General features: G+C 39.8%; 1 protein-coding gene across 1 annotated transcript; it reads left to right on the top strand.

Annotated features, from left to right (window-relative positions):
- Nucleotides 1-1,236: 1,236 nt before the first annotated feature.
- On the top strand, nt 1,237-7,571 carry TM4SF18 (transmembrane 4 L six family member 18). Its single transcript, XM_009489926.1, has 5 exons — nt 1,237-1,413; nt 3,031-3,120; nt 3,947-4,089; nt 5,628-5,808; nt 7,461-7,571. The coding sequence occupies exons 1-5, from the start codon at nt 1,237-1,239 to the stop codon at nt 7,569-7,571; spliced, it is 702 nt and encodes a 233-aa protein (XP_009488201.1).
- Nucleotides 7,572-12,412: the final 4,841 nt, after the last annotated feature.

Genomic DNA, 12,412 nt, shown 5'->3' with positions numbered 1-12,412 from the left:
CATGCAACCCAAACAGCTTCTATGAGATCATGAGAGAAGCCTCATCTGTGCAGAGCCTAAAACAGCTTATGAGGAAACAGAAGAAAAATATGCCATGACATCATTGCTTCTAAAATCAGCCTTCTCACTTTCAATAGAGCCCCAACTTTTTTTGTTCTCTGACTGTGATTTTCCTATGGAGTAAACCCTAAGCTCATTTTCGAGTTCCTTTTCTGGTGACTCACAGGGGCATGGAAAGGCGGCTTGGGTCATGATGTGAGTGTTCACACAGCTCTGGCTCTGTTTTACTGGGATGGATGTTTGGTTGCTTAGGGAATGACGATACATGAAAATGGGGAAACTGTCTGGCTTTGGCTTTGCACAGTGCAAAACAGCAGGCATCTCAACAAACAGCCACACCTTTTGTCCTCTACAAGAAGTCACGTGTACTTAGGTCAGATCTATAGCTATGCATACTCAGCTATAAGCGCAGAGTGAAACAGCTGGAGAAATAGCAGGATTTAAATCATGAAACAGTTCAGCTGCATAACGCTGTGGAAAAGATTAATAAATTAAAGTGTGACAATAAGTCTGCCTGCCAGTTTCTAACCAGTGTTATTTGGGCTTCTGTACTCTCTGCAAAGTGGCTGAGACTCAGCTTGGTGCTTTTGTGAGGCTGCCCCAAGTTAGCAGCAAGTGTTAGTTCACCCTTAGGGCCATACCTGCCATGCTCTGGTATTAATTCTCTGTAGTGTGAGGCAATGCGTGGCCTTCTGTACAGAGGCTGGACATATTTATCATTTGACAGCCCCTTTGCCCATGTAAGGTAGAAAAAATTTTGAGGTGCAGGAAGGCTGAGCAGCCTGCCTCGTGTCACAGAATATCTGCATCGTAATCCATGTTCTCGGGAGGAGTGTGTTTCTAAGCAGTCACTAGGAAATGAGATTTTTGAAGTTCCTTCCTGAGTCTGACTTCTAGACATATTTCATTTGGAAGATCACAAAGGAGGATCTTTTAGAAGGGAAACTGCTACTTAAAGACATATGCTTAGAAAGGACAACGAGTTTAGACAGCAACATTCATCTATTGCTCTGCTAACTGTTAAGCACTTCTCTATCTCTGGAATCATACCCCAGTCACCCGGTTCCTGTCATGAAATGACTGAATCAAACTGAGGAGGTCAAAACGCTTTTCATATCTAAAATCTTGCAATCTTTTGTTAGCTTAGAAGAGCAAAACTTCTAAAGTTCTTGAGAGATGGCTTTAGAGTCATGTGGAAGCTGTTTGAGTTATCTGCTGATACCTCTTGCACTTTGGAGTATTGTTGTTAACATCCTATTATACTTCCCTAATGGGAAAGCTTCACATGCTGCCAGTCACCAGCTTTCCAGCTACGTGTGGTATTTCGAAGGGATCTGTTTCTCAGGTGTGATGGTAAGTGTTGACTCTGTGGATTTTTAATTAATTCCATTCTTCTGCAATTAATACTGGATTACTGTGCAGCAATGTAATTGTGTTTTTAAAGAGAATATGGATTACTTTGGAAAAAAACACCGCAGGCAGAAAAACTTGATCAAACTGTAAAAAATGTGAATATACTGAATGACATGCTGTGTATACTATTAATTTCATGTAAGTGATTTTAAAGAGTTGATTGGGGTTTTTTCCTGCTGGCTTTTTGTTTATGTGTAGTTTACACTTGTATTACAGAGGCAGGCACTATGTTGATCTAATCCTCTATGGAGGTAGTTAGCACTCTTTTACCAAAACAAAATGAAACAAAAACTAAAAAAAGCTTCTCATAACTCTTCAGATGTTTTTAAGTGCTGTATGCAGTCCAGTATTTAGAGGACTGGATACAGTTCACAATACATCAAGTGCCACTGTTGTTAGGCTACATACAAAAGATTGTCTCACTGTGATTGGCAGAGTGGGATTTTCTCTGTTACATTTGTAATAAGCTCATCTGCAGTAATAAACTAACACAGAGTTGCCCACTGCTCATACTGTTCACTATGTTCATAAAGAACTGTAGTCTCAGGGACAGAAAGCACTTATGTAATAAAAGTGCATGCACACAATCAGTATTTAAAAAGGTCTCATCTGCATAATTAAGGTGTGTTTATGAAGGTGCTGAACTGGGAGAGTTATTAAAACATAAGATATTCTTTTGAAATTGTGTATTCTCCCTAAAGCAGAAGAAAAACCTAATGTTTTCTAATGGAGGAAAAAACTTTCAGGCAGAGAATTTGAACAGAAAAGCATAGCTGAAAATTTGGGAGAAAGTGAACTGCAACAGTGACATTCATATTTTGAAGCATTTTTAGCCTTAGGATCATTACCAATTTACTAAAACTGTGTATATTATCCTGTTACAAAAAGGGCAGCAGCACATGAGAAGATAGTGCTGTGATTCAGAAACATTCCCTTTGCATATTTCCCCTTTCAAATCAATGCCTCTCTGAGTGGCAGTTTGTGGTTCTGGAGTCCAAATCTTATTTATTGAAATGATCCTAGTATCAGGTTTAAATAAGCCAATATTCTGAGAAAAACAGTACGAATGCTTGACAGAGAAAGCAAATGAAAGTCCAGGTGAATTTCATGAAAAGCTCATACCACTGACTTTTTCTAGCATAACTGTGTTGGTAAGGAAGGTGATACCATGATCTGTGCAACCGTGTCAGCAAGAAGCTGTTGAACTGATGTGGTTGTATCAATAAAATATCCTTCCTTTCATTGGTATTAATCTTTTATGTGTGAGCTTGGTTTTATTCTTTCAGCTTCACTGGTAGAGCTGTGTCCATGCTAGTAACACTTTGCTGTGATAGGAGACACTGTACTCTTGTTGTTCGAGTACAAGAAACAAGTACGGTGACAGCCTAATAAAAACAGTCCAGTTCCATGGTGCACCTTGGGCAATTGTGCTTGCCTACTGAGCAGCTTTAAAAAATCTCAACAGAGCATAACAGATGCAGTCCCTGCCTTCCAGAGGCGAAGACTTTGGCTTACAATCTGCAGTCATTTCACTGACCTTATAATGTCCCCTTATAGATCCTTCTGCTGGCAGTAATTCTAATAACACTGGAGTGTAACACGTTCTATCGGTGCTGCCAGAGTGAGAGCTGTAACAAAACCTACAGGGTGAGTCTGTGTTCTATTTTTGTGCATCTCTGTAGCATTTGTTCTGAGCGCCTTCCTGCTCCCAAATTTCCAGCACATCCTTCTGCCCTCTCCGCTGCTGTGTTTCTGCTTCCTTTCACAGAGAAGGATTCTAAGTTGGCTTGAGAGGTCACAGAAAGTGTAGCTCCTTCCTTCTGAAGCATAAGCAGGATGAAAGAAAAGTAAACAAACAAACAAAAAAACCTCACAAAAAAATCCTTGTAAAAATAAAATAAGAACATAGAAGGCCTGAGAGTTTAGAATCATAGAATCGTCTAGGTTGGAGAAGACCTTTAAGATCATCCAGTCCAACCATTAACCTACACTACCAAGCCCACCTAAACCAATCAAGGGCATACTAGACTAAACCATATCCCGAAGTGCCACATCTACCCGTTTCAATGAAGTGCCCCAACTAAATGGCTTCATCCCCTTGCTTGTATTATTTGGAAGTTATTTTTCCCAGTAATGACTCAATATACACTATCTGAGACGCAAACATGTTTAATGCATGGTTGTGTTCCTCTGGCATTTTGGGAAACAATTTTGCAAAAATGCAGTTCTTAAAAGAAAAATCCCCAAATGATATTTAACTGAGAGTTGTGAAACTGTGTTGAACTCTGTCTTAATCTTTATTTTGTATGTGTATGCTTGCTATTCTTTACCTGGTATATTTCTTTCTGAATATTGAAAATTGGGACAATCAAATGTGAAATTCGAACCCAAGGACGTAGCTAGGCAGGCTGAATGACTGTATGTGCTGTGGACACTCTCCCCACACAGTAATATTTTTCTCTCTTTACTTCAGAGTTTCATTTCAATTGTGCTAGCCCTGCTTGGAGTTGCTTTCTCTGGGTACAGTTGCATCATTTTTACCTTGTGGTTGATCCAAGGCCCCTTCTGCAATTCATCAGGTGGATGGGATTATATCTTCAAGGCCACTGCTGGAGGGTAAGAAAGACCAGTGTAACTCTTCTGGAAGAAACTGTTCATCACAACAATAGTCAGACAAATTCTCTCAGTTTTACACAAAATGGCACAGTCTCTTGAACACAAGACCTGTATTGGCGAGTGAGGTTTTTCAACTTCTTGAATGAGCACCAGAATCCTCAAAGAAAGGTAGTTGCCTCCTTGTAAGGAAAGATTAAATGTAAGAATCTTTGTACTGATCAGACCCGGTGGTCCATCTAGCTAAGTGTCCTTCATCTGGTGGTGGTTGCAATCATATGTGTAGTAAAGAATATAAATTTAGAGTGAATGTAGATGGATACTTTCTCAGAATATCCTCTCAAATTCCTCAAGTTAGATGGCATTTTTATATTTATTTTTTATATTTAATAACTCCATGGGTTTCTCTTTAACTCCTAAAGCTCAGTGAAGTCTGTGGTTTGATCACTGGTAGTTTTTGCATACAGCTGCTGTATCTCATAAAACACTGAAGGGAGATAGACAAAGTGTTGTCCAGCCTCCTAGAGGCGTGAAAGGTTTTATTCAGATCGGTAACCTGAGGCTGCTTTCACAAGATTTCACATTCTCCCTTTAAAAGATCAAAGTTGTATAACACTTATTTCAAGTCATATAATGCTCTTCCAGCTGCATTTGACTGCACTGAGGATTACATTTGTCAGAAGATCACAAACAAGTTTATTCAGCATCCAGCAGGAATACTTCCTGAACAGTGACTTTAACAGTGACTTTAAGTCAGCTTTATTTTAAAACGCTGAAGTGTATCCTGCAATCTCTGCTTCCTATCACCAGCATTACCATCCCATTTGGAAATACAGAAATGAGAGTCTGAGTTCAACGTAAAGGGCCAGATGCTGAATAAGGCACTCCAGATGTGGCTCAAAGCATTTCAGTTATGAATGTTTAGAAAAAAAGCAACTGACACTAAGCAAGGGAGTCTAACAAAGGTTCTTGCAATTAACCGCCAGGCTATAGCATGTCTCACAGTTAAAAGGGCACAGCTGGCACGTGTCGGTTGTGCACATTATGATCCTCAAGGATGCAAAGCACGGCTCTAGGACAACTGGAAATTGCAAGCGGTGACACCTACCTCAGTTCTGCCATTGAGGCTGCATGCACTGGTTAGAATGATGGCATGGGGGTGTTCCTGCTCTCTGCACGGTACGGATGTCAGCTGGACTTAACCTAAAGCTGAAATTGAATCAATAAAAGGAAAATTCCCATTTTAAACTTGGCTTCTGCAATTTGAAAAAATGGCAGTGTCTTTCTAACACTTGGGTATCTAAGAGGGAAACCAATGAAGCAGACGTATTTGAGGAAGATAAGCCTTTTCACTCAGCTAAGTTTGACAAAGCTATGCAGGAGTTATGCTGGTGTAATGCAAGACTAGAGTCTGGCTCCTAAACTTGAAGCATATAAAGCCCAATATGTTTTTTCTATATATTATAGGTAACATAATGTGTATTTAAATTGAATTGCACCCACCACATTTAATTTACTTCACATTGCTGTTTCTCTGATAGGTACCTCACAGATTACCCTGCTTGGTCTCGGTGCACTGAACCTGCTAACATAGTGGAGTGGAACATCATTTTACTCTCTATTCTGATAGCTCTTAGTGGACTGCAGGTGATCATCTGTTTTCTCAAAGTGGCTGCTGAGTTGAAACGGACGCTCTGTGGGACCTATTCTGTTTTTGTCCAGGTAACAAAATATCTGAGATAATTTCTTCAGCAGCTCCAAGTCAGTTTAGCTTCAGCAATTTCTCTCAGTTGAGGACCTACCCTTTTGGTTTATGCATTCTCTATGCTACTGCATTTTTATTACCAGAGGATATGTGCTGATAATAAAACTATCGTGTTTGATTCATCCACTAATTCCTTGTTGCATACAGGGATTGGTCACTTCTCACTCTGACCTTTAAGGCTAGGATTGTGAACAAAAAAATGTGGCTGGGAATTCAGCACCGATGCTGAGTCCATTACCAGCAGAGGTTTCTGAGCACCTTTCGTCTAGCATTCAATTTAAAGTCATTCTTATCAATGTGTGAGTTTCACAGCAAACAGAAGAAGATGCAAGAGGTAATATTTAGTCAGTCAATATTTAGGCATCAGTTTTTACTATGACTATACTACTGAAATGCTTTTTCAGTAGGTTATTGAATCAGTAACTGAGAGAGCTCTGCTTTGGGCAGCAGAATTAGTTGGAACCCCAGAGCTCAAGTGACTGATGCTGCTCACCTGCATGCTGGTGTGAAGTCTTGTGGTTTAGTGTGGCATTCAGTTTCCCCAGCTTTGGAGGTAGGGTGAAATTAGACATGCTTACCCCTCCCTGTCCATCTGAGTGGGGATCAAGGAGCCCTCCGGCTTTTTATGTAGCCAACAATCTCGGAGGTGACAGCACGTTCGAGAAAGATTTCTAATTCGGAAAAACAGCAACCCCCAAAAGCATGCATGCGCACCCACGCGCACATATGTATATGTACACGTGCACACACACGCAGAGCCAGAGTAAGGTTAGTTCTGTCACGTAAGCGGGAAACGCTGGGAGGGCAGCGCAGGTGGGATGGCAGTGCCTCTGCAGCATGAAGTGTCCTGAGCAGTGCTGGTCAGCCAGGGCAGGGGAGCTGCAGGTGCCACAGAGCGCCTTGGGCAAGCAGGCAAGGAAGCGCTTCTTGTAGGAATTTACTGTAACAGCAACCTACGATAAGGCCAAGGCCTGCGGCAATTTCTCTCAAAACATTCCACTTGCCAGTGAAAGAGCCTCATCAGCCTGGGACCCAGCCCATCTTCCCGTGAAGTTAAAAGCGATAGTCAGCTTGTCGCTGGGCACAGAGCAGGGTCACCTCTGGAGCCCTGAGCGCCCGTTGGGTTTAGATTGGATGTGGTTGTTGAATAGTCGAACAACTTCCATATAACTTGAGTTGAAAAGAAGAGGACAATTACTTCCTTCCTTTTTTATTTGCAGGCCAGGATTCTCTGAAAATGGCAAGGAAATCTTCACTGCTTCTCCCCCACCCCCCAGAAAAAGAGAGAAATGGCTTCTCCAACATTTACGACGGTAGATATAAGTGCTGTAAAGGCAAATGAAACCCTTGTCTTAAATCTTGGTCTCTCTAGCCTCTCTGTTTTGGATGAAGTCATTTGAACTGTTTGACACCTACATTTTTCTAGCTGTTTTCTAACATGTCCAGCTGTACTTGGCAGTGACTCTTCGGTTTTTTACCGTCCAGCTTGTTCTGACAATAGAGAGGTCTGAATACCATGGAACTGCTTTTGTATTGAAATCACCTTTTCTGAATAAACTGCTCTAAAACTGCTATAGAACTGCTTTTATAGTCCCCTCTCTTTCTTTAGAACATAGGAATATTTATTGTTCCAAAAGGGCCTGATTCAAAGCTCCATATGTCAGGAGGTGTTGTTCCCTTGAGAATTAGCTCACTGGATGAAGCCATGATTTCTAAATGAATAAACTTTAGTTACAGACAGACCATGGTGGCACGAAAGACAGCAGCCTATCCTGCTCATTCCATCTTGGACGTTCTTAACTGCACAAAACAATTGCTGAAAAAAGTCTATCAAGTCTTCCTGTGGTAAGGCCTTTAGAAAGGCATCCAGGCCTGATTGAAAGATTAGACACACAGCTCTGAAGGCAGCCATGCTAATTAGTGCACATTAATAGCTACACTGGGTTTCTTTTTATTTTATACTCAGAGGCAAACTACTGGGTTTTTTGGTCAAGTATTATGTGACTTGAGGGAATATATCAGGTAACCTTGTGAGCACCCAGTGCGAGCTTATTAATGCTCTTCTAAATTCCCTGACCTTGCTGCAATGGAAGGCTAACATTCTTGACAATAATAATCAGACAAAAAAGAATAATTTGTTTTAAATTAGCAGCTAAAAAGTCTTTTTAATTTATCAAAGAATTATTATTTCATTCCCAGTGGAAATTCAGGGATTTACAATAAAGCGGACATATGGCTCATTTGCAGCTGCATGGGCAACATTTGGCTGTATTCAGCACTCTGCTTTTGAGAGCATGAACACCCAGAGGAAAGCAAAATACGTACTTCAGACTTGCAGTAACACATCTATCCCTATTACATCAGAACTAGTGGGATTCAGCTGTATCAACACCTAATATTAAATATTGTTAGAACCGCAAACCATACAATAAGTGGCTGCTGTGGGTAAGATATTTAGAAAAAATAGAGTGTATCAGTCATTTAATTCTGTTTCAATACAACATTGAGATTTTTGCCTTGATATTCCTTTATCAGATTGTTTTGAAAAGCTGATTTCTTCCTGTAGGATTTGAAGAATGCATCTAAAGTTTTAATTGTCTAGTTTCTATTAAGTTGCAAGAAGTAATAAAGAAATTAATGATGTTTAAGAACGGGGCTAGTCTTCTGGAAGATGGTTCAAGGTGGCATGGATGTTCAGAGATGAATGATAAAAAGGCATGATTGCAAAATGGGGACAAGTTTGCAACTGCACACTTGTTTTTCCCTAGGCTTAAATATACATCATATTGTATATCTACTTAAATGATAATCCCACATTCTTATGGATTTATGGATATTGTCTGCAGACAGAAGGAAAAGAAAGAAAACTTAACAATCAACCATAGTCCTACCAAACTTCTTGGAGAATCTTGCTGATTTCATGCCTGCAAACCATGGAACTGTTTATTCTGAAAATGTTAGAAATATTTGAAAAAAGGTTTTGGTTATTTGGATGAAAAATAGTATGTGTGGGGTAGACTTTCAAAGCAGAAAGACTCCTAGAACTGCTAAATATTCCTAAAGTGAATGGTGCCATTTCACTGAGGAAAGCAAACAAACAGGATATTCTATTCAGACTCCAGCTCAGCCATGGGGAAAATACAGGCTTATCCTTAGGCAAACAGGGTCTATTGAGATAGATTTTGCTATGCTGGATAAGAGCAATGAAATGCCTTAAAGTTACACCTGGAAACTCTTAACCCTTTATCTTGCTCCTGTATGTGTCCTTTCCACTTTTCAATAACTTCTGTCCCTGATCATGGAAATTCTTGAGCTTGGCAGACAGGAGACACAAAGAATAGTATCTAGTTTGACAAATTTTTCCATAGTAGTATTATTAGTGGCTGTACCTAACCACTGGCAAAGCTTGGCTGTCTTTAATTAATCCTTTTTTTTGGTGATTGTGTCTTGTGAATTTACACTTCTGCTCTACCACAGGCTGGTATCTCCTATTTTAGTGGCTTAAATCAAAGACAGACATTTAGTGTAATTTAGTTCTTGTTGGACATTTAGACTCTGCAACCCTCTTTATCCGTAATCCAGATATTGGCATCTCCATTGCCACAGCCAGACTCAACTGTGACTTGTCGGCTCAGCTTTTAAATAGGCCGTTTATTAATTTGAAATTGGTGGCAAGAATACTAAAGGCTAACAGTGAGTTGCATTTACAAATTTAACAATTTGTTTCACACAGGGCTTTTGGATGTAAAGCTAAGTTAAACTTGATCTAATCAATTTAAGTCCTGATTCAATCCTAAATATGGTGTCTCTAACAAGAAGTGCTGTGAACTGTGCCTGGCAGCAAACCCAAGATTCCTGTAAGGAATATTAACTGACTTGAAATCTAAACATAAGCGGTGCCTCGGCTGGTGGTGTTTGAGGCAGTGTGACCACCTGGCTCTCCAGCTGCAGAACACAGACCTCACCCCAACAACAGCAGAGAGAAGTGGGCCACAGAGCCAGGACAAAGTTCACGCCATGCTGGCATACGAGAAACCTTTTTTTTGAAGAAGTGTTACTGAACCTGAAGTGCGTGCGCTGCCTGTTGAAATCTGTACATAAAATACCCCAGGCACACCCGGAAGAAAGCTGCAGCTCTGAGTTTATAAACTTCTGTAAGTGAAGAGTTAATGCTGAAGTCTGGAAATAAGAGTTCCAGCTTTATTTGTTCCTCACAGCCAATGCATTTTGCCAGAGGATTATGACACTGTGTCTGGAACAGAAATGTCATTCATTTAAAACACTGCGACTAGAAATAGCTGTAGAGACTCGGTTTTGACCACAAATAATTGTGGGCAGAGATTTGCAGTAAAATACTGTGGAGCCCCATCCACCTTTGCATTTTGGGGCATATTATTCCTCATGTAGGTAAAAATGAGTCTCACTGAAGCATGGTTTCCTGATTGCTAATTCTTCACACGTTGGATGGAGGTTTTTTCCCCCACTTTGAAAAGGAATAGGGCAGCAGAGGATAAATGAAGCTCCCCAGAACTTTAAAGGGTGTTTACCTGCAAAGGTTTGCAGGAGGTCAGAACAGCAGCATCAGCAGCAGACTATAAACACATGATTCCAATTAGGTAATTACGAAATTGTGTTTCGATCCAGTCTCACTAGGAGCTTTTGTTGAGACTTTTTTGTCAGAATGTTCCATTTTTGGTTCGGGTTTGTTTTTGTTTTTTTTTTTTCCCCTCACGGAAGATTTTTGGACTAAAAGATCAGCTTCATATTTTCAATGCAGTTTTGAGGACTTTCAGAACAGTCATAGCATTTCAGCATCCTCAGTATGAGAAATGAGGTATTGTGGTTTAAAACAATAAGGGGATATTCATGACCAAACTGCAGGCTCATAATTTAACCAAATAAATTAGGTGCTCAGTCTTTTTAGGCACTGTCCACCAGAGGAGAGAGGTTCCTGCTCTTCAAACACCCTCTGAAGATAATAATACAGGCTCGGGAAGCTCAGTCACCTCTGTCAGGTTTTTTGAGTTCCTTAAGAGAAAGATAATAGGAGTGTGCTCAGGCACCCGAATATCTTAAAGTTTGGGGGAGATGCAATTAAAAGCAGTAATGGAAAAATCTTGCCTGTCAGAGGTTTTTGTTTTATCTTTAAATAAAAACAACATGCAGCTCTTTTGCAAATGAAGAAAGAGTAATTTAGAGGTGTCAAGGGACTAAGGCAAAGAAATGCTCGTGGGTTTACCCTCAAATAAATATGGAGATTTCAAGGATGCTGCTTGTGTGTTTTTTTTCTCTTCCTCAGTCCAATGGAAATATGAAGAAAAATAAACCAAATAGTCCACATATATATGAACAACTCTGTTAGCTGAGTAGTAAGGAATGACTTTGAATTTAAGTAGTATAAGAGGAGGTAAATATTTTCTCATTTTTACCTCAGTTAATTTACAGAATGGGGCATATGCAACTTGTACAAGCTGATCTTTCCACTGAACCACTGACCTTCATCCGTGGCAAAGAAAAAAAATCCCTACAGGAATCATTCTGAGCATGTGACACCAATCTGGGAAACTCCAGAATTTCATCATAGATTCAGTCAGATTTCGAAAACTTGGCTTCAGCCACAGTCATTCAGACAGAAGTAGAATACTCCATTTAATGTAGGTGTGTAGGAGGTTCTAAAAGGTAACATTATGAACTTCAGTATTCTGATACTGCCTGAATTTTTTTGTGTGAATAGTGATTAAAACTGGTAATTCACCTGTATACCACAGCCCTGGTAAATAAGGTTTAGATTTGTATGTCATTAAAGGAAACCTGTTGTACTTTATTTACGTTCTGAATCTTAGTCTTCTATCCAAAATAATACTAATTTTTCTGACCATTAAGAAAATAGCTTCAAAGAAGATTGTGGTTATTACAGATATTTTTAAGTTGCCGTACAATGAAAAATGTCATTTAGAATGAGTGTGACTGTGTCAGTGCTCACAGTGCAGAAGAGATTTTTTTTTAAGAATTCCTAAGTGACCGAAGATATATAATTTTTAATAGAAGTCTTTACAATTTGCAAGTTTACAGGTGGCTTTGTATGCCTAAAGCTTCAGACACAACCATGGTGTAATGGATATATGCTTGGAAAAAAAACCGCAATTGCAAACTTTAGTTAGGCATTTTTTTAAAGTCCCATGTTTAAGATCCTATTTTGTTCTTATTTTTCAATGAGACTAACAGATACAAAGCGTTTACAGAACTTGAATAAAGCAAAAGTGTAGCCTTCTGCACCTGGTAGTACATTTAGATAATGGTAACAGTTAAGATTATCTGGAGCTTTATACATCTATTATGCTTTTAATCATTGAAGAATGTGGCTTATCCTGTCTGGTGATAGACTAGGAGGAAGACAACATAGGGAGTTCATTTTGAGGAATTTCTGAGCCTCATTTCCATTTGGGCAATACTGAAACTGCTTGGAAATGAGATGCAAACATCTCCTCCCCCCTCCACCTGTGAACAGCCGGTCCTTTTCGTCTCTAGCTACGTATGCCCCACGTTGTGCTAAAATTACAT

This window comes from Pelecanus crispus, chromosome 9 (assembly GCF_030463565.1).
Source record: "Pelecanus crispus isolate bPelCri1 chromosome 9, bPelCri1.pri, whole genome shotgun sequence".
NCBI lineage: Eukaryota > Metazoa > Chordata > Aves > Pelecaniformes > Pelecanidae > Pelecanus > Pelecanus crispus.
Note: the sequence above shows the minus strand (reverse complement) of the source record. Positions and strands in the feature narration are given on the sequence as shown.